Genomic DNA, 26,235 nt, shown 5'->3' with positions numbered 1-26,235 from the left:
GGCTGGATATCTTAGGGTGTTACCTCTGTCATGATCCGGGACAACCCATTTTACAGGATGGGCAAGTGAGCTGTGAAGTCTCAGGTTGCCCAGCTAAGGACTGGTGGAATCAGGATTCACTTCTGGACTCTCTGACTCTGAAGCCTGCACTTAGCCACTATTGGGCTGGGATGCTAGGTGCCCCCGAGCCGGCTAACACATTTATTAGAGCATTGAGTCAGACTCACTCCTCTGAAGGCAGGAGTTGCAATTTATTCCATCCCTTCATTCTCTCGGAGCTCAGCAAGGTGCTTTGTGAATTAGGAGGCACTGCATAAATGGTTCCAAATTGAATGAAAAAAGGGGAGACTAATGTGGTGGAGATCTTCTGGTGCTTTAATCCATATCTGAACTAACACACACGCCAGAAAACAAAAGTAAATGAGTTTAATGAATGGAATAAGTCAAACTTGAAGTCGCAGGGAAGAATATCATTTCCCACCCCTAATTTAAGGATTTACATCCATCTTTATCACTAAAATCCTTTTGGGGGAGAATCGGGGTCAAAAGAAAAGAGAAGGACCACGTTCCATTCTTAAGGATGTGACAGCCACAAACACAGAGCTTACTGGTGACTCCAACATCAGGCTGGCACCGCTGTCTGTGACTCGACTTTCTAAAATGATGAACGCTCTTGGCGAAACTCTGAGCAAAACAAACTTTAAGTGTCTTCAATAAAGATGGAATGACTTATAATACCATATTATAATATATTTATTTAATAGAATTTAACTGAAATTTTAAAAATCTTAAAACTACATTTATTTATTTATTATTATTTTTTTTTTGTAAGGAGATCAGCCCTATGCTAACATCTGCCAATCCTCCTCTTTTTTCTGCTGAGGAAGACTGGCCCTGGGCTAACATCCGTGCCCATCTTCCTCCACTTTATATGGGATGCCACCGCAGCATGGCTTGCCAAGCAGTGCATCGGTTTGCGCCCGGGATCCGAACCGGCGAACCCCAGGCCGCCGCAGCAGAGCACACGCACTTAACCGCTTGCGCCACCGGGCCCGTCCCAAAACTACATTTATTTAAGTCAACAATATCAGGAGAAAAGTTTAAATTATTTTCAATTAATGTTATTTTTTATTTTTATTTTTTACTGTAGCCCAACTAAAAAGAGTCACAATTAAATTTCTCCAGAGAAAAGTAATAAAAGTGATCCAAGTTTTGGCAGTCAGAACAGCCTTGATGGAATCAATAAAAACAAATCATTGCAAAATACACTGAGCTTTTTAGTACCTGAATAGATAAGGATGTAAATATTTAACTAGTACTTGAGGTTTCTCATATTTTGTTTTTAGTTAAGGAGCAATGCAAATATTTTCCAAATAAATAATGCTGCCGACTCGCTACTTAAACTTTTGTCAAAAAATTTTACTTCGACCTTTTTTTTGTTCTTGGCTGAAACTCCTCTTCTGATTGAGTGTCTCGAGCACGGGGTATGGCGGGGCGGGGCGCCTGGCTGCTTGGCTGTGCCCCATCTTCTATTTCACAACACTGACGGGGCCCTCGCCTTGGGATCTTGGATGTCTCTGTCTTTAAAAGTGTTAGATTAGGTCTTTAAAGCTCTTCAGCTCTAAAATCTATTATGCACTTACATCTCTAATCCATATCTTCAAAATAACATATTCATTACGTTTCAGTATTGAGAATTAGCTGATTTTTCGGCTCCATGAGCCAAATCTCTTTTTGAACATCTGCTGTTGAGCTGAATTAAAAGTCCTTCACCTCTAGCTCTGTGAGCCAAATTGGCCTGGTTCGCCTCCACCCCTCTTGTGGTATTTTCTGCTCTTTCTCTACTCAGCCTTCCAGGTACACAGTGTCCTCTATCTACAGTCACCAACTCCCAAGAGCCTCTCAGAGGCTCCCCTTCTGGACCCAGGTCTGTTCCAGATCTCATGCCCCATGCTAAGAAGTGATCCAACCCTTGCTGTCTAGCACACGACTTTATAAACTTACCAGGCTTTTGAGCAACCTGGAGATGGGTTCTGGGAGGCTGTAAAAATCCTGCAAGACAGGCTCTGCCTTCGAGAACTTCGAGTCTGGTTGGGGAGATAAGACGTAGAGACAGCTAGAGATGTATAATAAGTCGGACAATGGCTGCAGGCAGTACCGTGACAAGTGGACAGGCAGTGCTAAGGGAGAGGGGGTGCTCTGCAGCCTGGGGAGTCAGGACAGATGTGAAGGGTGCGGGGGTTGTGGGGGGTGAGGGGAGGACAGGAGCTGAAGCTGGAGTTCTTAGGTGGAATTCAGCTATGAGGGACGGAAAATAAGTACTCCTGGCAGACACATCCTCATATCAGAATCAATATATATATTTTTTTTGGTGAGGAAGGTTAGTGCTGAGCTAACATCTGTTGCTAATCCTCCTCTTTTTGCTGAGGAAGATTGGCCCCGGGCTAACATCTGTGCCCATCTTCCTCTACTTTATGTGGGACACCTGCCACAGCATGGCATGATGAGTGGTGTGCAGGTCTGTGCCCGGGGTCCGAACCTGTGAAGCCTGGGCCACCGAAGCCGAGTGCATGAACTTAACCACTACGCCACCGGGCTGACCCCTCAGAATCAATATTTTAACGGCAAAATTTCTGAATCTCTGCCCGTTGTCCTCAGTTCAGACTTCAGTTTAGAACTTTAACCAGCTACTCCCCCTCCAACTCTCCTCACTACTTTGCTTCATTTGCTCCTGCCAGATCCCTGCTCTTTTGGATGTAAAGAGGTTACTCTCCTCTGATTTAAACACCTGCCCCAGCTCAGTGCAGTAGCAGCAGGAGGGACAAGTTGTGCATGTTTTGAGTCTTTTGTTGGAAGACATCTTTTCAGAGTGATTATAATCTGGAGGAAAAAAAATTTCTCCTTCTAGGTAAAAACCACTAAACACTTATTTTCTGAGTCTCATTACCAGACTTTCTCCTTGGATGTCTGCTTGGATTTTCCTTTTGAATCATTGCAAGCCCAAGGACATGTAGGCTGTAGTAGTAACAAGTTGGACAAAGAAGGAAGAAACGAAAAGCAAGAGGCCTGCATAATCCATAAATTGTTTTTCGGGTCACTGATTAATTGAGAGTGGCCTGTGTAAGAGAACTGAGAATTCTTTCCTTTTTTATGTAGTTCAACATTTTTAGATGGTCAGAGTTGCAAGATTTCAGTTCATACCTGTTGAAGGAGCATTTCCTGAACTTCTCCCTCCTTACTAAAGAGACCCTCTTGCTCTTGCCTGGTGTGAAACTCGTTGCAGCGTCAGGCACGTAGGCACACAAGAGACATCTGTTGAATGAACCAATAAAATTAATTTAGGTGTTGGATATCTGCTATGGAGTCAATCTTCATATCTTCCATTTGTATGATTCTTGTACAGCTAGTTACTTGAATCTATGAATACTCTTAGAGGCTCAAAAATCTTTGTAATGTACGCTCTGTCCTTACATGTTTCTAGACTGAACGAATAAAATGCATACAAATAGAGCAGCTCTGTTTCTTGATTGAAAACAAGCTGCTTTCAAGTCTAGGTCTCTAAGGCCACATTAAGCTGAAAAACAACTGCTAGTACAGAAACCATAAAATATTATCACGCTCTCTGTACCGATTGTGTTTTTCTGATAAGACAGAAGAGAGAAAACCCAGACATTCTCGGCAGTTTCTCGTATATGAGCATTTTTTTTTATTAAGGGCACTTGATCTATGAGTCCAAAGGCATTGCAACATATTTTGATGTTTCAGGCAGATCTTGGGCATCATGTCTCCCTTCATGAACTCAGAAGCACCAGCTCCTACTTGTCAACGCATACCTGGGGATTCCTGGGCTCTGTCGGAGTTCAAAGAGCTGGGCTTGGCCCCACACACCTGCCCAGGTTGGTAGAGCAGGACTGTGGAGAAACAATTCCTCTCTGATCCCTCAGGCAGAACGACCTAGCTTCCAAGAAATTAATCACACTGTATCAGGGGTGTGGAGGGACAGCAAAGAAAATAAGAGGCAAAGTTCTACTCTGCATGATCTCCGAGAGGGCATGCCCACAACTGTCTGAGTAAGTGAACTTCGTCTAGGGCAGGTGGAGCCAAGGAGACCTGAATCCCTTTTTGTGTCTTGGTCTGGACACCTGCAGACATGGGCTCTGCTGTTTACAGCTCTGCCTCTGTGCCTACACCATTTTCCAGCCACTACCATATAGCTTTGACTTTACTTTGTACCCAGCTAAGACTTATCTTGGTTATGTGTGTTGAATGTCTTCCATTTGCCCTCCCACCCCATCTACTCTTCCCACCCCATCTACTCTTCCCCATTGCCCACCCTGTCTGAGGCCGACCTGCAGGGAGTATCTTAAAGGGCTCCCTAGGTCTCTGGCTTCCTAATGGATTCAGCCTATGGAGAACCCTGGCAGGAGATGAGAGGTTGGAATACTTATCACCCCAGCTCCCTCCCTGTGAGCTCTCTGATGACCACAGGCCAGGCACATGGCTTCTCCTTTCTTTCTCTCTCTGGCTTCAGGAAACCACTTCCTTTATTTTATTTATTTATTTATTTTTAAAGATTTTATTTATTTATTTTTTTCCCCCCAAAGCCCCAGTAGATAGTTGTATGTCATAGCTGCACATCCCTCTAGTTGCTGTATGTGGGACTCAGCCTCAGGATGGACGGAGAAGTGGTGCCTCGGTGCGCGCCCGGGATCCGAACCCGGGCCACCAGCATCCGAGCGCGCGCACTTAACCACCAAGCCACGGGGCCGGCCCAGGAAACCACTTCCTTTAGGCCTTGGAGTGACAATGGCCCTCCCTGGTGCACTAGCCCCGGGTTACTTCTCCACTCCTTGTGGTTTACCTGTGCACACTTAAGTAATTCCTTTAACAAACCCACCTCAAATTTCCAGATGTGTGCTGGCTGGGCCCCTGACTGATCACGGTGGTCTAATGGAACACGGTGCTGATGTGCAGTCCTCTGTCCCCGCAACTGTCTGCGACTGCTCTCAGAGCAAGGTGGTGGTACACAGGGCTGGGCTGCTCATCAGCCTGGGAGAACTCTGGGTAAGTCGCTTCCCCTCTCTCAGGCTCTGTTTCCCAATATACAACAAAAATGGTGTAGACTAAATGATGTCCCAGCCCCTTCCGATTCGAACATGAAGTTATCCTGGACTATCATTTTGAGTTCTGAGTTTTATTTTCGGGTTTCGCAGACAAACTTCACTGAGTGTTTTGCGGTCGTTCAAGTGCCCATCAGCACCAGGAAGAGGTGCCAATGTGTCTTCCAGCCGTAGTGATAACTTCTAGGGGTGGACTCAGAAGCGCCACAGCGCTGCCGCACACCGGGGTTCAAGGGCGTGGGGCCCGCAGCTGCGTCTGGGGCGGGGCTGGGTTGCCGCCCACGTAGGGCTCTGCGAGGCCAGGGACTAGGAGCACGGCGGGGGAGCGCGGGGCTGGAGGTCCAGCCCGCTGCCTGGGGGGTCCAGGAAATGCCGGAGCCCGAGGGGGCCCAATCCACATGTCATCCCTTCGGGCCTCGTCTTCTCATCAGCAAAGGGCAGCAGTGACCACCCCAGGGAAAGGCACCGGCCAGGCGGGCGCCCGAGTGCAGGGCCCGGGCAGCGGCCCAGAGCAGCCCCGCCCAGGAGGCGCGAGCGCCGCTCGAACCCGGGTCCCAGGCGGGGTCTGCTACGCGCGGCTGGGGGCGGGCTGGCGGAGGGCGGGCCCACGGCGATTGGTGCCCAGCCCTGAGCCACCAGCCAATGGGCGGCGAGGGCGTCCCGGGGGCGGGGCGGAAGCCGCGTCTTAAGGTCCGTGACGCGGCGCCGTCACCGCTATCGCTCAGTCGACGCCGCGTGTCCCCGCCGGTCTCCGAGGCGCTGCCGGGTATCCGCGTCGGCGCGGCGGGGCGGGGGCTGGGGCGGGGGCTCGCGCGGGGCCGGGGCGCCGCCGACAGCGGCCGGCGAGGCGGGCGGCTCCGGGACGGGCTCCGGGGAGCGGGCTGAGGGCGCGCGCTGGGCCTCGACGGGCGTGTAGGCTCTGCCTCCGCGGCCCGTGTAGGTGTCCGGCGGCGGGGGCCGGGGGCCGGGGGGGCGGGGGCCGGCGCGCAGCCTCGGCGGGCAGGGGCGCGGCGCATCCCGGCCCGGAGCGCGGGCCGGGCGGGCGGGCGGGGGGGCGGGCGGCAGAGAGGCTGTGGATGTGGCAGCTCTACCTGCCAGAGCGGGCGGAGCCGGGCGGGCCTCTCGGCTCGCGGCCCGGCCCGCAGTCTTCCCGGCCGCAGCCCCCGAGCTCCGCCGCGGCCCCGAGCGCGCCGGGGTCCCTGCGCCTTGGCCCGGTGCCTCTCGGTTTCCGGGAAGGAGGCGTTAGGGGCGCCGGCGCGCGGGGCGGGGGCTCCGGGCGCCGCGGGCACCCTGGTTCCTGAGGTCCGCAAGGAGGGTGCATTCTGGGTGCGGGGACCTGCCCAGTGAACGGTGGCTTTTGTTACAGGGCGGAGGGCGCCGATGGAGACTACGGAGAGGGGCTCCGAGCCTCCCCCCCCACCCCCCCCCAGCGGGCAGCTCCTGGGCCCTGCAGCCAGCATGCCCATCTCTCCCCTCCCCCAACCTATCTTTTTCTTCCCTCCAGACTTTGTCTAAATAAGAAATTACGAAAGTAGAGCCTTACCTTACAGCAACGTGCAGGTTAATTTGGTGATGTCAAGGGATTGGAGCCAACAGGGCTTCAGCACGAAGACTTCATCCTTAGAGTGCCTTTGCCAGCAGTGCTGAGCATCAGTAACTTCCGGTTGAATTCACTGGAACACTTGTTCTCAGTGACCTTCGGTGCCCTCCCTCTGTCACTCTCTCTCTTACCTTCTTGGTGTTCAGTTTTACCTCTGATAAATTAGGGTGATAAGGAGAAAAAGGAGTGACTTTAGAATGAAGTGGCTTTACCTTAAGAAATTACTAATCTCCAATTTCTCATTTCTAAATCTCTTCTTCAGGATCATAAGAGTTTCTGTAGGTAAACTAGTTCTCCCAGTTTGAACCTGGAACTGTTCTTTAGGTATGTAATCCAAATTCTTTCCTTACCCATTTGAAATAAACAATAGACTTCTTTGATTCCAATATTCTGGTTCCATCTGCAGAGAATCTAGTTCCTGACTATGAAAAAGATCCAAGTATGAAATTGGAATCTTTTAATAAAAACAAGATTTAAATAAAACTCATAAAGCTACCCGTGGCTTAGTGATTAAGTTCAAGGGCTGGGGTTTGGTTCTTGGGCGTGGAGCTACACCACTCATCGGCGGTGGTGCCATGGTGGTGACCCACCTACAAAATAGAGGAAGATTGGCACAGATGTTAGTTCAAGGCGAATCTTCCTCAGCAAAACAAAACAAAACAAAACAAAAAAAGTAAAACTCGTTGTTTAGGGTTTACAAATTTTCATAATGTTCAAGGTTAATTTTGCATCCCTTCCTGAAAAAACTCAGTGTAACTTTAAATAGTAAAAATTCTTGAAAAGGCATTTTTTTCCCCTCAAAGAGGCTGTTTTATGTGTATTTCCCCCCATAGTCTGCCTTTAGTACAGTTACTTGTGTGCATATTTTATGCCCTTTACTGAGTCCTGGAGGATGGGCTAGATCTCATAGTTTAAAATGGTGTTTGAATGGACCAAATTTGGAGACGTGTGGAGGGTGTGGTCTAGCCGAGCCAGTCCTTTTTCAATAGTAATGCTTCAGGTGTTTGCCAGTGACGCACTTGAGTTGAATTTTAGCCAGATTACGTAAAAAAGAAAACCAAAAGACTTTTGTTGGCAGGACTTTTAAAAAAGGAGTGTATTTGTGAATGGTTACCTCAAAAAAAGTAAACATTTGACAAATATAGTAAAACCAGGTTTACTTCTCTAGTGGAATATTTTAAGTGGCTTTTTGATGAATTTAGGCTGCTTTTTCTTTTAGAGTGATTTAAAAAAAATAGTATTTCATAGTGTACACTACATTAGCTCTTCAAAATGCAGCCCTTTATGGAAATTCTGTTTTAGATATGTTCTAGTGTAGGTAGGAAGAATTAGACAGGAGGGAGTAAGAGTAACTTGAAGAACTTTGTTAATTATGTGGATTACTGAAAGCATTCAATGTTAAGATTTTTGCTGTCAATAGCAACCTATTCTCTTCTCCAGGACCTGAGTGTGGGCCTAGCTTCAATGCAGGATGGCAGCCTGGAATGGCCACGTTGGTGCACGTCATTTGACTCTTGAAGGCCATTAAATCTAATGACATGAGCTCTTGATGGAAACAGGGGTTGCTCCTGGTGATGTCTGAGAGGATGCTGGCCTCCTCGAGGAGCCAGACTCACCTCCGCAGGGATGGGTGCTTCACTCTTCTCTCTGGACCACCTTGCTGACTTTCTGTTGCTGCCTTGACTCCTTCAGGAGGCCCAAGTGTATTTCGGAATGACCTGGTTTATGCAAACTGAATTTTAAGGCACCCTTACTGTCCTTTTAAGGCACCTTGTAGGATTCTAGTAGTAGGACACATGAAAACAAGTGTCCTAAAGGGTTAGGACTTGTGACACAAGTCTGTGCAAGGTTCCTGGGAGTCTTCAGGAGGGTCTTACGTGGTAAATTCTATGGGGGAGGGTGAAAAAAGCTCATGAGTGTAGTATTTTTACACAGAAAAAAAAAAAACAGAAAGTTAATGGTTATCTCCTAAATACGGAATTGCAGGTAATTTTATTGTCTGTGTTTCTAATTTTTTATGAGTAGAAAAATTTTACTTTTTTTTTTTTTTTAGAAAAAAAAAAACTCCAGTTTAAAAAAGAAACCATGGTACTGTTGATTTTTATATGGCAGAGATTGGCCAACTCTATTATGAATTTAAGGGAGGAACGGAACTAATTGATTGGCCATTTTGTGCTAGCTTTGACCCTTTGTTATCTCATTTAATCCTCAGTAATGACCTTGAATGGCTTCAACCTCATTTTACAAATGGGGAAATTTTACATTTTACAAAATGGAAATTTTATATTTTACAAATTTTACAAAATTTTACATTTTATAAAATTTTACATTTTACAAATGGGGAAGCTCAAAGAGATCCTCTTAAGAGCCCCAGCTAGAATTTAAATCCTGGTCTCCAATCTCTGTGGACTTTCCATTCTTCTCTCCTAGTTTTCCAAGCCTTTTTGGAAGAGGGAATTATTGATGTTGGCTATTTTGAAGCCCATCTTAATTCTGTTCTAATATTTCTGGTGTAATGCCAAGCACAGTAACTTGAACACAGATGGCTCTTGAATAGAAGTGTGCTCACCGGATTCTGGTACATCAGCATGCACCCAGCTGCAGGACTTCTCCCAGTTGAGTTCAATATCCAGAGTTGGTCTTTAAAAGCCTTAAGGATGAGTATTAGTAAGTTTTGAATGTTGCTGCTCTGTCAGTAAGTTGTAGTTATCTTTAATAAGACTGCCTGAACTCTGCAGATAAATGGATATTTTTTCTCATTTCTGTGGCAAATGAGCTGAGCAAATAACTTCTTGTATAAAATGAGAATGTTGAGTTTAGATAATGTCAGAGTTTCCTTTCAGTTGCAATATTGTTTCAGCCTGTTAATTAACTTAAAGCATGCTAGTTAGAGAGTTTTTAGTATTTTTTTAATCTCTCTCTTTTTCTTAGTGCCCTCTGCTTGGTTCTAGTGAATTCACAGAGCTGCAGACCTTGATAGGAAAATAATATTAGAGAATAGTTTTTATTTTAGTTTTTGCCCCTGTCCCCAAGAAAGAGATGTCCCTTATGTTTCTTTTAACCACAATCCGTTTTCTCAAGTTTATCAAACCATTTATGTTTCTCAGTTTTGTTTTGTTTGTTGCCTAAGCTTTCTCTTTGTCTAATGTGACAACCTAGGCAGACATTCAGCTTCATTTGTAATAACTTTTTTTGTGATTATAAATGTAATTCATGATCATTAGAAAATGTGGAAAGTACAGAATAGTAGAAAGATAACCACAGTGAACTTATTTGTGCCTTTCTGTATAGATTTTCCCTATAGTTTTTGTGGAGTTGAACATTTTGCATATGTCATTTTGTTTTCTTCACTTAAACATCCTAAAACATGTCTCCATGTCATTAAACAGTGTAATTATCTTAAATGGCAACATGTTATTATGGATGTGATTATGTTGAACCATTCTCATGTCGTTGAAGATCTTTTATGCATGAATGTTTCTCCATATTCCCGAATCTTTCTTTAGGATAGAATCTTGAGAGTGAAATGACTGGTCTAAGAGTACAAACATTTCTAAGGCTTTTATTACAGCTACAAGTTTTTTCAGAAAGTGTTTCAGTTTAGTGTACAAGTAAGGAGTGTTGTGTTTTATTGCTAATTTGATCAAGGCAAAAATTAATGCATTGTTTTAATTTTAGTTGGTCAAGTACAGCGTTAATTCTTACTGAGTAGAGTATAAAGAAACCCAAGAGATAAGGTTAAAATTAATGTTTTAGACTTAGCAGTAGTATTTTGAGGAAGTTCGGTCAGTGCTAGACATTTTTGCATTTTTGCTGCAGCTGTCTTCAGTCTAATGATTCTCATATAGCTTTTTTTTTTTTTTTTCTTTTTTTTTGCTGAGGAAGGCCAGCCCCGAGCTAACATCTGTTGCCAGTCTTCTTTTTGCTTGAGGAAGGTTCACCCTGAGCTAACCTCCTTGTCAATCTTCCTCTTTTTTTACTTGAGGAAGATTGGCCCTGAGCTAACATGTGTGCCCATCTTCCTCTATTTTGTATGTGGGTTGCTGCCATAGTGTGGCCGCCGATGAGTGGGTGCCTGGGAACTGAACCTGGGCTGCCGAAGCGGAGCATGCTGAACTTAACCACTAGGCCACAGGGCCAGCCCCTCATATAACTTTTTGAATTGTTGATACATACCTCTTTGAAATAAAATCTGGTGCAAGTTAGGGATCCTCACCTTAGAAAAATGCACTTATACATACAATTCTGCATTTTATTTCAAGAGTTATTGGACCCCCTGAAGACTGTCCCTGGATCTCAGGTTAAAAATCTGTATTCTAATTGGAACCGTGGGAAGAAAGGATAGTTGGTGAGTCTTGGCAAACCAGAGTGCTGGATTTTGTTTAGTAATTGCAAATTCTTGAACATACTGGATTTGCTGGGTCATGCCAAGTTGAAAGGGAGGTAAGCCAAGCTCCAAGTATTAAGTTTTGCTAATTTGGCAGCTCAGATTGAGTGCTAGAAGGTGACGCATGGTTTGACTTGTCGTTGATCGAGTTCTGTTGAAACTTGAACTAATCAGTCTTTTTTAAAAATAAGTGTAGACATACTAAGTATACCTAGTTTTTCGCAACTTTCTACTAATTTTGAATTTATCTTTAAAAACACCCCCCCCCCCATGATTTCTGTGTATTTTCTGGAATTGCCTTTTTATTCTTAGCTTCTTTTATAGCTCAGTCTTTACCTCATGGATTATCATGCCTATTAATGTACCAATTGGATACAAAACCTTGAGGGAGGCACTGCAGTGGGGGGGCTGGTTATAGGGCTGATGGTGACGGGATGAGGGAAGCTGAGACTCTGAAATATATAGACTGCGAGTAAATGCTGGTTTGCTCAGTGAGGTTTAGATTTTATTACTAAAATTCTTAGTTTGTTGTAGTTTGATGTTCTCTAGTTCCTAATTACCTTTTTCTCCTTTAAACAGTTGCTTTTATGGTGCAGTTTTTTGGGATAAGTTTTATTGAAATAACCATCCTAGCAGAGTAGACTGTTTCTTTTGGGAATTACCTGTTTTCATCTCATATATATGTGTTTATGTGATACATATATATATATAAAATATATTTATTATAGGGGCCGGCCCGGTGGCGCAAGCGGTTGGGTGCGCGCGCTCCGCTGCGGCGGCCCGGGGTTCACTGGTTCAGATCCCGGGCGCGCACCGACGCACTGCTTGATAAGCCATGCTGTGGCGGCATCCCATATAAAGTGGAGGAGGATGGGCACGGATGTTAGCCCAGGGCCGTCTTCCTCAGCAAAAAAAGAGGAGGATTGGCGGATGTTAGCTCAGGGCTGATCTCCTCACAAAAAAAAAAATATATATATATTTATTATATTATATATAATATATATTTTATTTAACTTATATTTATATAATATATACCATATGTAGTATATACATGTTTTGGTTTGTTCAACTTAGTGTAAAAGCTCTTCAGAGGCTATTATAAATTACAAAACATTTTTTTCCTAGTTTTTTTGCCTTTCACCTTTGTTTATGATAATTTTGACCCTCAGAAGTTTTAGATATTTGTGGCTAAATAATAGATTTTACCTTTTGTAGTTTCTGTTTTTGGTGTTATACTTAAAAAGCCCTTCCCATCCCCCAGAAAATCACTTTTTCCTCTCCCCACCTGCTCTTCTTCCTTTAGGATGGTCCCTATTATCTTTGTTTTTATTGAAGTATAATTGACACACAATATTATATTAATTTCAGGTGTACAACATCGTGACTTGACATCTATATACCTTACGAAATGATCATGCTAACATCTTTGTAGAAACCAAATCCTCACGTACAAGGACAGAGTGATATGCAGAGTAGTTCCCAGTCCCTCTGTCCCCTCCCCCTGACTGCTCTCAGGCAGGCTGCTCCTCTGATCTGGTCTCCTTTCCTCGAGTCTCTGCCCTACGGTCGTAACCGTCAGGGAGTCCCTCACTCCCAATCAATACTTGTTGGAGGGTTGCTCAGTCTACAAGGTCAGGTGCCAGCTCCTTAGTCCTCTGCTGGTCAGCCCTGCTGACCCCCGAGTGAGGTCCCTGTCCTTGATGACTCACGCTGACGACTTAACACGAAGAGTGAGCACGTGTGTGTATTGACTATAAAACTGTCGAGTGTGCAGAGGAGAATAAGGGAAAAGTCAAAGCCCACGACCTCCCATCGTGGTTTTTCTCATTTTTCTCACATGTTCTCTTGGACTTCTAGCCCGTAGCACTTTGTGCACATCCTGCTGGAGCGCTTGTCGGGTTTTACTGTCAATGTTTATATGCTTGTTCCCTTTGTTGGCCTTCAGGCCTCCCAGAGGCAAGGGCTAGGTCTCAGTTCTCTCTCGTTTTCGTGATTCTTCGTTGAACTGTGGAAAATGCTTGGCACATATGCAGAGTTGGCAGACGTCGACTCTGGGAAGATTCTTACTGTTGATGCCTGTTCTTTCCTTTGGACAGGTTGGTGGTATTCCTGCTTGCAGAACACGATGTTTTCCAAACTAGCACATTTGCAGACTGTTGCTGTGCTTCGTCGTGGAGTTCATTCTTCAGTGGCATCTGCTACCTCTGTTGCAACTAAAAAAACGGTCCAAGGCCCTCCATCCTCTGATTACATTTTTGAACGGGAGTCTAAATATGGTGCCCACAACTACCATCCTTTACCTGTAGCCCTGGAGAGAGGACAAGGTACATTTGGATTAATCCACCCCCCCCCTTTTTTTGCTTGAACACTTTTGTAAAAATTGCTTTTATATTTTCTGAGGATACATTTTTCCAGATGCATTTAATTTCTATATTGCAGATATGGTTAATTCAACATTTATTGAGTGTCTGGCTCTTGCTGTGTTAGGTGTATGGGGAATACAAAGATGAACTCATTCAGTCTTTGTCGTGCTGGACCTTGCCAGGAGGGAATGTGAGATACATGAGTAAAGTACTATAATATTGCTGTCATTTTTTTCCTTTAACTTTTATTTTGGCATAATTTTAGATTTAAAGAAAGGAAAGTTGGAACAGTAGTGAAAAGAATTTTCTTTTAGTCTTTACCCAGATTTCCTAAGTGCTAACATTTTACTACATTGGCTTTATCTTCTTTCTCTCTCTCTCTCTCCACACACACACATGTACACACTCACAGCACACACAGAATGAATACATTTTCTTCCTGAACCCTTTGAGAGGAAGTTGCAGACATGGTGCCTCTTTACCCCTAAATACTTGGTATATCTTTCCCGAAACATAAAGACTTTCTCTTCTATAACAACAGTGTAATTATCAAAATCAGGAAATTAGTAGGGGCTGGCCCAGTGGCATAGCGGTTAAGTTTGTGTGTTCAGCTTTGGCAGCCCCGGGTTTGCAGGTTCAGATCCTGGGGGCGGACCTATGCACTGCTTATCAAGCTGTGCTGTGGTGGCGTCCCATATAAAGTAGAGGAAGATGAGCATGGATGTTAGCCCAGGGCCAATTTTCCTCAGCAAAAAAGAGGAAGATTGGCCACAGATGTTAGCTCAGGGCTAATCTTCCTCAAAAAAACAAAAAAAAAAATCGGGAAATTAGCATTGATACAGCACTTTTATCTAATCTACAGACCTGATCCAGATTTCATTTGTTATCCTGTATAGCAAAAGAAAATCTCAGATCATAGGTTGTGTTCATTTTTCAGGTCTGTTTAGTTTTCTTTAGTCCAAAACAATTCATCAGTCTTTGTCTTCTTGACCTGATATTTTTGAAGAGGACAGGCCAATAATTTGACGGAATGAACCTCAGTTTGGGGTTGGCTGGTAAGGTAGTGTCTGCCAGTCTTCTCCACTGCAAAGTTACTCTTTTTCCTTTTTAAATATCTTTGGGGTCATGGTTTGAGACTCTGCAAATATCCTGTTACTCATCAAACTTTTACTCACACTTCTAACATCCATTAGTGATTCTTTCCAGAATAAGTGATTACTGATAGTCACCAAATGGTGATTTAATCCACATTTTGAAATAACAGCCTTAACCAAATAAAACCAAAGTTTATTACTTAGCTTTGGGCCAGAAGATGATGTATAAGAGTATTAAACATTTTTGTCATTTACTTGTATTTTATTTGGGACCAGTAGTGTAATATAGGTAAATCTCCTTTTGAACAAATGAAAATCTAGATTTATATATTATGAATTTGGAAACGGTTTGGTTTGCAAAAATATTCTTCACTTCGAGTAGCAGAGCCTGGACTCCGGCATCTGACTGCCTAGGTTCAGGTCCTGGTTCCATGAGTGCCAGCTTGGGCGAGTTATTAATCTAAGGGTCTGTTTCCTTATCTCTGTACTGCAGGGATGGTAACACTCGCATAGGGAGCTTTTGATGAGATAAGGGACAAAAGCACCTAACACAGTATGTTAACTACATGGTAAAAGTTAGATGTTAAGCCCCCCAATACATTTTAATATCTATAGTCAACCTAAAAAAAAAATAGTTGTAAATGTACATAATATAAAATTTACCATTTTAGCCATTCAGTTCAGTGGCATTAAGTACATTTACACGGTTGTACAACTATCACCTCTAGCTAGTTATGGAACTTTATTACCCACAAAAGAAACCTCATACTGATGAAATGGTCACTCCCCATTTTCTCCTCCCCCTACAGCCTGGTAGCTGCTAATCCGCTTTCTGTCTCTGTGGATTTGCCTAATCTGGATATTTCATGTAAATGGAATCAGACGATATGTGGCCTTTTGTGCTTGGCTTCTTTCACTTAGCATGTTGTCAAGGTTCATCCATGTTATAGCATGTGTTTGTACTTTCTTGCTTTTTATGGTTGAGTACTATTCCCTTGTATGGATAGACCGCATTTTGTTTATCCATTCTTCAGTGGATGGACGTTTGGATTGTTTTCACCTTTTGCCTATTGTGAATAGTGCTGCTATGAGCATTCGTATACAAGTTTTTGTCTGAACAACTGTCTTCCACTTCTTTTGGGTGTATACCTAGGGGTGGGATTGCTGGGTCACATGGTAGTTTTATGTTTGATTTGTCGAGGAGCTGGCAAACTGTTTTCCATAGCTACTACACCGTTTTGCATTCTCTCTAGCAATATGTGAGAGCTGTGATTTCTCCACATCCTTGTCAACACTTGTTTTTGTTTTTTAAATTATAACCATCCTAGTGGGTGTGAAATGCTATCATTGTGGTTTTGATTTGCATTTCTCTAATGACTGATGATGTTGAGCATCTTCGCATGTACCAGTTGGTCATTTCTGTATCTTCTTTGGAGAAATGTCCATTCAAGTTCTTGCCCATTTTTTAATTGGATTGTGTGTCTTTTTGTTGTCGACTTTTAAGAGTTCTGGATAGTAGATCCTTATCAGATATATTTATGATTTGGAAATATTTTTTTCCATTCTGGTGATTATTATTGTCAACTAATTATGGTTTTTATGTTACGTATAACTTCTGCCTTTAAATTCCAAACACCAGTTTTCTAGGATTAAAGGTTTCACTCTACAATTTATAAAACCTTTTCGGGTAATGCTGTTCTTGTTAAATAGGTAATTTGAAGCTAGACAGATAAAATATAATTCCTTTTAAACCAGAGTTTATTATGCTTGAGCTGAAACATATCTTAACCACAATTGTGTATTAAGTAGGAGTTCCTATGTATGTATTCAGGGGGCTTGCTAGCAGTCTTAATCTTTGAACTTTATGTAACTTAGTAATTTTCTAAAACTGTTTTCCTTATGTATTTTAGGTATTTACCTATGGGATGTAGAAGGCAGAAAATATTTTGACTTCCTGAGTGCTTACAGTGCTGTCAACCAGGGGCATTGTCATCCAAAGATTGTGAATGCTCTGAAAAGTCAGGCAGACAAATTGACCTTAACATCTAGGGCTTTCTATAATGATGTACTTGGTGAATACGAAGAGTTTGTTACTAAACTTTTCAACTACCAGAAAGTTCTTCCTATGAATACAGGTAAAATATTTCCATTTTTTGTTAACTAGCCAAGAAAATAATCTTATTATTTTCTGATAATTTAAAACTGAAAAATTTTCTCTTGGTAGGAGTGGAGGCTGGAGAAACCGCTTGCAAACTTGCTCGTAAGTGGGGATATACTGTCAAGGGTATTCCGAAATACAAAGCAAAGATTGTTTTTGTAGGTATGTGAAATTCAACATTAACTGCCATGATTTAAACATACAATGTTGTTTACCATTTTAATTTACAGATTAAATATTTCTAATGTGATCACCTCAAACGTGATGTACAAGCCAAGTGTTTCATAAATTTAATGAGGGATTTCCTTTGCTTGAGTTTATTTCCCAGTATTTCTTTATATATAGGATGTTTCTCTCCTAAATAGCTCCCTTCTCCTTCCTCCCTGAAATGAATGACTCTATGGTTTATTTTCTATTTGCTTATCTGATTTTCTTATACTAGTTTTCTGATTAATTAGATGGTCTTACTGTGGAGGGTTTTTGTTAGGTTGTTGAGATTGGGTTATGTTCGAGTGAGGTCATGTCCCAGGTATGATATGAAAGTTGAATCTTATTATTTGATGTATTGTTGTCTTGTGTTCTTAGAAGACGTTGGAAGAGGAGGGAGAGGTTTGGCCTGGATATATTTCTGGGAATGGTTGAGAGGATGACTTGAATACTGATTAGAGGAGGTTAAAAGTTAATAGAGATGATGGAATCTGACTTTTGGAATCTTTATAATGATGTTCCATTGATGGGTTCTGGCTGTTTCTTAAAGCTTTGATTTTAGTTTTTAAAAACACAAAGTATATATGAATTTGTCACTGCACATAGTCAAAATTCATTCTTGCGATAGTTGAAATCGTTAAATATTCTGCCTTGTGAACATATGCTGTTAAATTATAAACCCCATTACGTAATAGAATCCAGAGTTTGACTGAGAGGCCATGGTTGGTATTTAGGGGTGACCGATTAGTATTCCCGAAGAAGAAATCTTTGCACAGCTCTGTGACCTGCCATTTTGGAATCTTGTGCCTTAGTCGCAGGACACCGTAACCGTGTCTTGGAAATAAAAATGGCATTTCTGGTGATTTTCATTCTTACAGACAGTATCTAGTCTCTTTCATATTAGGAAAGGGTGCAGAGGTGTTGTTTTCACCTGAGTATGGAAAGAAGCTGGTGAGTCTGGGGTAGAGAGACAGAGAAGACGGTCCCCAGCTGTAGGTCCCTTCCTCCTGCAGGGCAAGCTATGGAGGATGAGAGTCCTGAGGCTGGGTAGAGGAGAGCAAATAGGCTCCTGGTCTAGTTGGTGCATTTTCTCTTAAACAAGCCTGGTCAAAATCAATATGCTGTTGCTTGTGGACAAGTAAAGTGGGGATTACTCACAGGTGAGAGAGGCTTTGCAAGAGTAGTGTTTAGAGATGCTATGAAGCCAAAGTACAATAATCGAGTACTGGGTTCGTTGAGTTGGTGCTGGCAGAGGTGGTGGGAAGATATTTAAAAAAAAAAAGAGTAGGCTAACCCCAGCCTCTATTATCCTGCATGTTTCTTCCTGTCCTTGAATTTAGCCCAGCTGGAGCAATCTCGTTCATGCCCTTTACTGGTTTATGGTGTTTCTTTCCTACCAGCATCTAAGTTCCTTGAGGGCAAGGTGCCTGCCAGTTGTCATCACCATTCCATCCCCACAGCTAGAATAGTGCCTGATGGTTAGTAGGTCCTCAGTCCAAGTCATTAATGCAATACACTGATGAGTAAAGAATGTTCCTGAACAAAGGCACATGTCTGTCATTTAGCACATAGAAGATGATAATACCAAGAAAGGCAAAACGGAAAGTGTTTGGATTGCCTGAGGATATTTTCTCCAAATGAAATTTAAAATTCATTCTGTAGAATAGTTAGCCTGTCGTATTGGATTTTTAAAAGGAAAACTACTGATTCTCTATGAAGGATGTCATCTTTCTCACATCACTGTCGTAAGTGCACCATCTCTAGAAAAACACGTACTGAACGCCTCGCTGTTAGTGTTTGGGATTATTGGAAGAGAAGATAAGTATCTATCCTCAGGGCTGTATACTGCAGTCGGAGGTTCAGCAGAGAAGTGCCTGAAATAGTAATTGCAAGGCCAGACCTTAGTGGTCATAAGAACCATGGTGTTTAATATCAGGCTTTGTTTTGACAAATGAAAGCTCACTGGAGGCTCTCTAAAGAAAACCTGTGGAATTTTAAATCAAACTTCATAAGGTATTTTTGGGGGACAGTGCTTATTAAATGTGGAGGTTTGTTTGGAGTAATCACTGTTTATTACTCTTTTCTAGCTGGAAACTTTTGGGGTAGAACATTGTCTGCTGTCTCCAGTTCCACAGACCCAACCAGCTACGAAGGTTTTGGACCATTTATGCCAGGTTTTGAAATCATTCCATATAATGATCTGCCTGCTCTTGAGGTACTTCAGTGACATCATGGTGTTTTAGCTCATAATAAATAGAAATTAAATTTTTTGAGTGTATGAATTAAAAATAGATATGTGCCTGTAATGAAAATCTGTCTTATTTAAGTTAGGCCAAGATTTGAGCCTTGTTCTCTGTAATGGTCAGTGAGTTTCCAACATGGGGAAATCATGTTCCGTGGTCTAATCCTGACAACTGACCAACCACTTTAGATTTGTATCCTGCATGAGTATTAACTGGATATTACCTGTTAATTACTCTACTAGACAAAATTACTCAGTTTTCAGCCAGCTTTTTAAAATTATGTGGTAGAGGACATGTAAAATAACAAGATTCACTTAAAATGTACATTTATATATTAGAAAATGCAGGATAGAGCAGCCTAAAGCTGAAGTATTTGGAGCTTCTGGTAATTGAATGTGAGTCAGAAATGTTATACTTTGAAGTCAGAATATAAGTTAGTGAGAAAACTTGATTTGCATGCTTATTCTTAACAGGAAAGTATGTGCAGTATGAGAGTTCAGATTTCCAAATAGCTTAGAAAGGAAGTTACTAAAATGTGTTCACATTTTTTTGTAGCGTTCTCTTCAAGATCCAAATGTTGCCGCATTCATGGTAGAGCCAATTCAGGGCGAAGCGGGGGTGGTGGTTCCGGATCCTGGCTACCTAGTGGGCGTGCGAGAGCTTTGCACCCGGCACCAGGTTGTCCCTGTTCCCACCTGCCTGCATCCCTTAGCGTTTGGCCTGTGGGATAAATGAAAAGATTGCATCACCTTTCCACTAGAGGGAGACATTGTCCTGAGAGCTTCAGAACTTTCTAGTGCTCTCTATCAGCAGCCTGCACAGAAGCCAGCTTTTTACTGGCTCTGGAATCCAGCCAGACCCTGGGCCCTGGCAGAGCTGCAGACTTCCGGGCCCTAACTGTGGTTGCTTTCCCTCCTCCCCAGCAGCCTGGGCTGCGATCCTTCCCAAACCCCTTGTGGCATCCCTCTGCTCCAACATTCAAGCTCTCTTCTCTGCTTCCCACCAAGCTAGTAAATATTATTAAGAAGTAAATATTTAATAAATGTTTATGGAATAAATAAGTGAATTAACTTGTTCCCAGAGAATAGTTATCTCCCCAAAACCCCCACAAAACCCTCACTTTGCACAAGTGCCTTTCCACTATGTAGAACAGTGCAGAGTGGGCCTCTGGGGAGAGAGTGGCTGACACAGGAAATAATTGGTGTGGCTACAAGATTTTCATAGGACAGTATTGAAGTTGTGTAGGTAGCTAAGATATTTTCACAATCCGAGGGAATGTCAGAATGACAGATCTGTGGGGGGGAAGTAAAATAGAGATCACTCGTTTTCCTATGGAAATGAAAAAAATAATGCTGTTATGTTATTTTCCAATAGGTTCTGTTTATTGCTGATGAAATACAGACAGGATTGGGGAGAACTGGTAGATGGCTGGCTGTTGATCATGAAAATGTCAGGCCTGATATAATCCTTCTTGGAAAGGCACTTTCTGGTGGCTTATACCCTGTAAGTTCTGTTCCCTACTCTCCTGAAACGTATTCCTAAAATATTTTTACATCAGCTGATTGTGACAATAATGCCTTTCCAATGGTTTGTTTTACTTAATGTGCTACAGGTCACCTGGAATATATGTAATAAAAACATTTCAGAGTTCCATAGTGTGACTCACTTAGTTAATTTTGTCTGAAGAACTGAGCAAGCCTTAGAATTTGCTACTGCATTTGTTTTGGAATGGAATGGAAACCTTTTACCCCCAAAGTACTCCTGTTGGCCTCCATGTTTTTTTCCATTGTTCAGAAAGATAGCACTACTAATTATTTAAAACCATGACCGATTAAAGTATAGATTGGAAAAAATTAACGTTTTATAGTTCTGTTCTTGGGTTTGCTATTCAGAGCCAGTAATTGGTACTGGATTAAAGGGCTCTGAAGTATAGTGCAGAACATTATTTTCTAAGCAGTTAAACAAAGCATTTGACCTTGAAAGTGAGAATTCTAAATTGTATCATTGCAGAAACACTTCCCTCTTGGTTCCAAAATGCCATTGTTCTGTGCCATTGAAGTGTGCTTGATGTACTTGTAATGAGTCAGGGTATTATTCAGTTTGTCACTGGTAGTTAAGATGGCAGATGTGTAGCACTTGTTTGTTGAAGCTTTATGTCAAATTTAATATCAGTTTCATATATATTTGTGTTCCTGGTGTGCCAAGCATAAGAATAGTTAGTCTGAGAAATGACTTGGTTAGCACTGAACTCTCTGTCTTTCAGGTATCCGCAGTGTTGTGTGATGATGAAATAATGTTGACCATTAAACCAGGGGAGCATGGATCAACGTATGGTGGCAATCCACTAGGCTGCCGAGTGGCCATTGCGTCCCTTGAGGTAAAAACTCATACAGCTGTGCAGTATCCGTTCCTCTAGGTAGTGCTGAAGTGACTTTTAAGTTTGAGCCCATTGGTGTAATGAGAAATGTAGTAAGATTGCCGAGCATTATAGAACATGAAGTACAGAGGAAAGATTTTAGGGGCAAGGCAGTCTCAAAAGGTAATTTAACCTTGGCCAAATAGATGGGAATCCTCTGTAGGCTTCCTGAGTTTGCGGCCACCTGGGGCCTTGGGGGTGGTAGGCCTGGCTGGCCTCACAGAGCTCTCACTGTGTGACCAGGCCTGGCCTGTCAGGCCTGTGGCTTAGCACACGTGGCTGTTTTCTTTTTAAATGTGGATTTGAGCACTTTTAGACTTATTCCTTAAGTGTCCGCCAAAGGCATAAAATTATTATGTAATCTCTACGGATGGACTTTTTAGGGAAAAAAATAAATTCTATTGCAGTTTAAAAAAGTATATTTGGGTCACTAATTTGTCCAACTAATAAAATGTACCAGTTGCATTAAACAAATTTTAATCCCTATTTTGCCATAAAATCAGATTGATGATGGATTTTTGATTAGAGCAAGGCTCTGTCTGAGCTAGTGTATATTTAATTAGAAGTTAAACTGGTGTATGCTTTGAAAAATAGAAATGGAAGTGAAGTTACTCTGATCTTTATCTGATCATGTTCTTCTTATGCTTATAGTTCACATTCCCCTCCAAAGAACAACATAAAAAGGCAATCTGAACATTTGTGTGATTTCTATTTAAACGTAGGTCTTGGAAGAGGAAAATCTTGCTGAAAATGCAGACAAAATGGGTACAATCTTGAGAAATGAGCTCATGAAGCTGCCTTCTGATATTGTCACTGCTGTAAGAGGGAAAGGATTACTAAATGCTATTGTTATTAGAGAAACCAAAGGTACGGAGACCAAACATTTTACTCAAGATATTGTTGTGATGGGAAGACCTGAACACATTTGGAACTTGATCTGGTTGTTGGGTTCCTCTGTTTGAGACTGTTGACTGACTCCTATTGACCGAGTCTTTTAGGCGGAGTATCATCTGATTTCTGTTAATGGTCTTAAAAAGATAGCTCTTTCCTACACAAGGGCACATTTAACTAATTTGCCCTATTTTTGTTCTGTAAGTCATTTGTTAGTCTGCCTGAGGGTAGTTGTACAGCACTGGGAGCTGTCAGGGTTTTCTGTTAGTGAGTCTGCACAGAGCACTCTCCTTATGTTTCCTCTTCGCTGTCCTTCTGCCCTCGCTTTAATACTCAGCATCTCTGTAGGGGCAGCAGGAGTGGCAGTAACAAGGATCTGAATGATGATGAGGAAGTTGATAACAGAAATAACCCTAGCCGCCACTTAATCGAGTGTTTGATGTTTCAGTGCATCATTTGTAAGCCTTAAGTGTTCCTTGCTGGATTTTCTTGCGACAACCCTTCCTTTTAAAGCAGTGATTCCAACCTTGGCCACACTTTAGAATCACCTGGGGAGGTTTTTAAAAAATTAATCCAAGCCTAACCTCACCCAGAGATTCTGATTTGATGGGTCTGGGGTGGAGCCCAGGCATTGGCAATGGTCCTTTTGGTGATTCTGATGTGCAGCCAGAGTTGAGAGTCAGGCTGTAAAATGATGAGAGTCTAGTTCCACAAGCTCAGGAAGCAAATCCATGTTAGGAATGTGTAGTGTTTGCTGGGTTTTGAGTATTGCTCGTTCTCTGCCAGTTAATTATCTGTATCATACCTGAATTCTTTTTGCATTGGTTCCTAATGTAATCAATACAGCAGCCTCAACACGTAATTTTTGTTTTGCTTGGTCTTTTTCATTTATGAAAAACTAATAAAAACCATGTGTCTGATCATACCATTCAAACCTAGTTAGGCACTTGCTGAAAAGTAACTTCATTTTACAGAATAAGAACAAACAAAGCAAGCTTGCAGCCCAAAGCTGTCTTTCTTGAGTCAGTACTGGGAATTCTGTTTTGCCAGGCTGCCCGTGTCCATGCATCCTGTGAAGGAACGTTCAGACATTGATCTTTGATCAGCACACGTTTGACCATTTTTCTTTAGATTACGATGCTTGGAAGGTGTGTCTGCGACTTCGAGATAATGGACTTCTAGCCAAGCCAACCCATGGCGACATCATCAGGTTTGCGCCTCCGCTGGTGATCAAGGAAGATGAGATTCAGGAGTCCGTGGAAATCATTAACAAGACCATCTTGTCTTTCTGAGGGTGGTGACTGTTTTCAGCGGGCCTGGGAAGCAGCTGGAGATAGGCAGTTCGTTGATGTCTTGTGAAAGCTTCTGCGTTTCTCCCTTAACGCAGGCACATTCCACTCCCCTGTCTTCAAGGACTTCTGTTTTTAATATATATATTCTCCAGTTCATACATAATAGAATGACATTTATAAACACGCAGTTTGCTGTGTAACATAGCTATAAGAGAATGTAATGGCATCTATAATTGATTAAGTGTTTTTGCGTGTGTGCGCTTTCTAAAGTGAAATATGCATCTGTCTATATAGACAGCCTTTTAATCAAGCCCTTCAGTATAATTTATATATGTTTTTATAATTTCCTTGCTGGTATAAATGTTTTGTATTTGAAAAAGTTATATGGGGTATTACATAGAAGACTTGCTTAGCCTTATAAAGTTGAATTATAATCACTGAATTTGAGGAAAGATTCATGGTTAAGCTTATATAAAATACTAGATTTAAGTAAACTTCATATAAGCCAACACCAGGATATGTTCTATGAAGGTCATTATTTTGAATTAAGAATTAATGTTTAGGGCCGGCCCCGTGGCTTAGCAGTTAAATGCGTGCGCTCCGCTACTGGCGGCCCAGGTTCGGATCCCGGGCACGCACCGTCGCACCACTTCTCCAGCCATGCTGAGACCGTGTCTCACGTACAGCAACTAGAAGGATATGCAACTATGACATACAACTATCTACTGGGGCTTTGGGGAAAAAAAAAGGAGGAGGATTGGCAATAGATGTTAGCTCAGAGCCTGTCTTCCTCAGCAAAAAGAGGAGGATTAGCATGGATGTTAGCTCAGGGCTGATCTCCCTCACAAAAAAAAAAAAAAAAAGAATTAATGTTTAATACTTCCAAATTAGTTTCAAATCTTTGATTAATTTGTAAAAAAATGTTTATTTTCAGTTTTTCTTTAAATTTAAAGTAAAGCTTATATTTAAAATGTCTATTTTGTGATCAGTATCTATTACTATTACTATTACTGCAGTATTATCGATGACCTCATGTTTGAAAGCTCTTTGAGGATATTCTTACCTTGCTTTATTTCATGTGCTTTCTAAGGGCATTCAGATTCTTTGATAATCTCTAGAAAAATAGAAATTATAAAAAGAAAGTCTCTTATAATAATACTTCCTTCCCCCCTTTCAAAATAATTGTTTTTTCCTGTATGTATACTAGTATTTACCATTTTTATTAAAGTTTCCTTATTAAGCTTGGTATTCTGCAACTTTCTGGGTTATTTTATTCTTATTTTTTTACCTGAGCAGAGCATTTTAGATGCTTATCTATGTCAGTAATTATAAGTTGATCTCATTCTCTAATGATGATAGTGTTTCATCATACGTGGGTATGTTATAATTTCATATTGGGGAACATTTGGGTTGTTTCCAGTTTTTCGCTCTTTAAACAAAGCTGGTTGTGACCACTTTGGTTGTGTCTGTACAGTTGTGTGTTTCTGTGGAGGAGGTCCCCAGAGGTGGACTGCTGTGTCAAAGGGAATGAAGTTTAAATTTTTTTTTTTCTTTTGCTAAGGAAGATTCGCCCTGCGCTAACATCTGTGCTAATCTTCCTCTATTTTTTAGTATATGGGCCACCAGCACAGTCTGGCTGCTAACAGTGGTGTAGGTCCGCGCCCGGGAACCAAACCCAGGCCATCAAAGCATGCTGAACTTAACTGTAGGCCACCAGGGCTGGCCCTGAACTTTTCAACTTAATAGTGCCATGTTGTCTCCTGCCGCCCCCAGGTTCTCACGAGTTACCTCTTAGCCGCGTGGGAGTTGAGGACTAAACGTGTGAGCAGTTACAGGAGGGTCTGCTCAGACTAAGGGCCATGCTTATTGGTCTGAGTGGGTGTTTCTGATTTAAATGTCACAGGAGCCAGACAGATCCAAGTCTTTATAAGACACATGGCAAACTGGAGTGTGAGGCCTCTCCTAAGACGTTGAGAGGCTGCCAGTTCTCCACCCCTGGTTTGAACTGTAGGAGGGGGTATTCCTGGTGCTGGTCCCAGTCTCTCAGCCTTACTGGGAAACCTGCTGGAGCCCCCAGCTTCGAGCCCCCAGATAGCCTGCGGCTGCACATTAGAATCAGCCGGTCTGCCCAGGCCTTGCCCCAGACTGGAATCTCGGGTGGCACCAGGCATCGGTAGCCTTAAAGCTCCCCAGGTGATTGCGGTGTGCAGTCAAGGCTGAGACCTGTCTTAGGAATCCGATGTGTCTGTGGGGGTGGAGGGTACCTGAGAGTCTACACTTCCAACAAGCTCCCAGTCCTGCTGATGCTGATGCTGCCTTCGGGCATAAGATCATCAGCAGCAGTCAGTTTAATTTTCATTCAGCAATTCTCAGCCTTCAGAGAAGCCCTAACGGCTCAGTGATTTAAGAAATCAACAAGCCTCCTGCTAAATTCTTTAAAGGCCTGAATAGTTTGAGAAAGGCC

At 42.4% G+C, this 26,235-nt stretch overlaps 1 protein-coding gene across 4 annotated transcripts; it reads left to right on the top strand.

The window, feature by feature from the left end:
* Positions 1 to 5,837: 5,837 nt before the first annotated feature.
* OAT (ornithine aminotransferase) lies at positions 5,838 to 25,019 on the top strand. 4 transcript variants are annotated; one of them, XM_058544227.1, is made up of 11 exons: positions 6,417 to 7,044; positions 10,983 to 11,068; positions 13,204 to 13,431; positions 16,475 to 16,699; positions 16,789 to 16,884; positions 19,017 to 19,144; positions 19,728 to 19,850; positions 20,547 to 20,675; positions 21,436 to 21,549; positions 22,311 to 22,455; positions 23,611 to 25,019. In XM_058544227.1, exons 3-11 carry the CDS (start codon positions 13,233 to 13,235, stop codon positions 23,769 to 23,771), a joined length of 1,320 nt encoding a protein of 439 aa, XP_058400210.1. In that variant the 5' UTR covers positions 6,417 to 7,044; positions 10,983 to 11,068; positions 13,204 to 13,232; the 3' UTR covers positions 23,772 to 25,019. The 4 variants fall into 4 exon arrangements, with proteins under 4 accessions (XP_058400212.1, XP_058400210.1, XP_058400211.1 ...); XM_058544229.1 differs by lacking the exons at positions 6,417 to 7,044; positions 10,983 to 11,068 and adding an exon at positions 5,838 to 5,886; XM_058544228.1 differs by lacking the exon at positions 10,983 to 11,068.
* The last annotated feature ends 1,216 nt before the right edge of the window (positions 25,020 to 26,235 follow it).

Source organism: Diceros bicornis, chromosome 6 (genome assembly GCF_020826845.1).
Source record: "Diceros bicornis minor isolate mBicDic1 chromosome 6, mDicBic1.mat.cur, whole genome shotgun sequence".
NCBI classification, from domain to species: Eukaryota; Metazoa; Chordata; class Mammalia; order Perissodactyla; family Rhinocerotidae; genus Diceros; species Diceros bicornis.
Note: the sequence above shows the minus strand (reverse complement) of the source record. Positions and strands in the feature narration are given on the sequence as shown.

What these genes read in the sequence shown, in the direction of transcription:
- OAT (XM_058544229.1), top strand. Translation starts at nt 13,233, where the DNA reads ATGTTTTCCAAACTAGCACATTTGCAGACTGTTGCTGTGCTTCGTCGT. An exon ending in AGCTTTGCACCCGGCACCAG is followed by an intron (nt 19,851 to 20,546) that starts GTTGTCCCTGTT and finishes ATTTTCCAATAG; the next exon opens with GTTCTGTTTATTGCTGATGA. An exon ending in TGTTATTAGAGAAACCAAAG is followed by an intron (nt 22,456 to 23,610) that starts GTACGGAGACCA and finishes ATTTTTCTTTAG; the next exon opens with ATTACGATGCTTGGAAGGTG.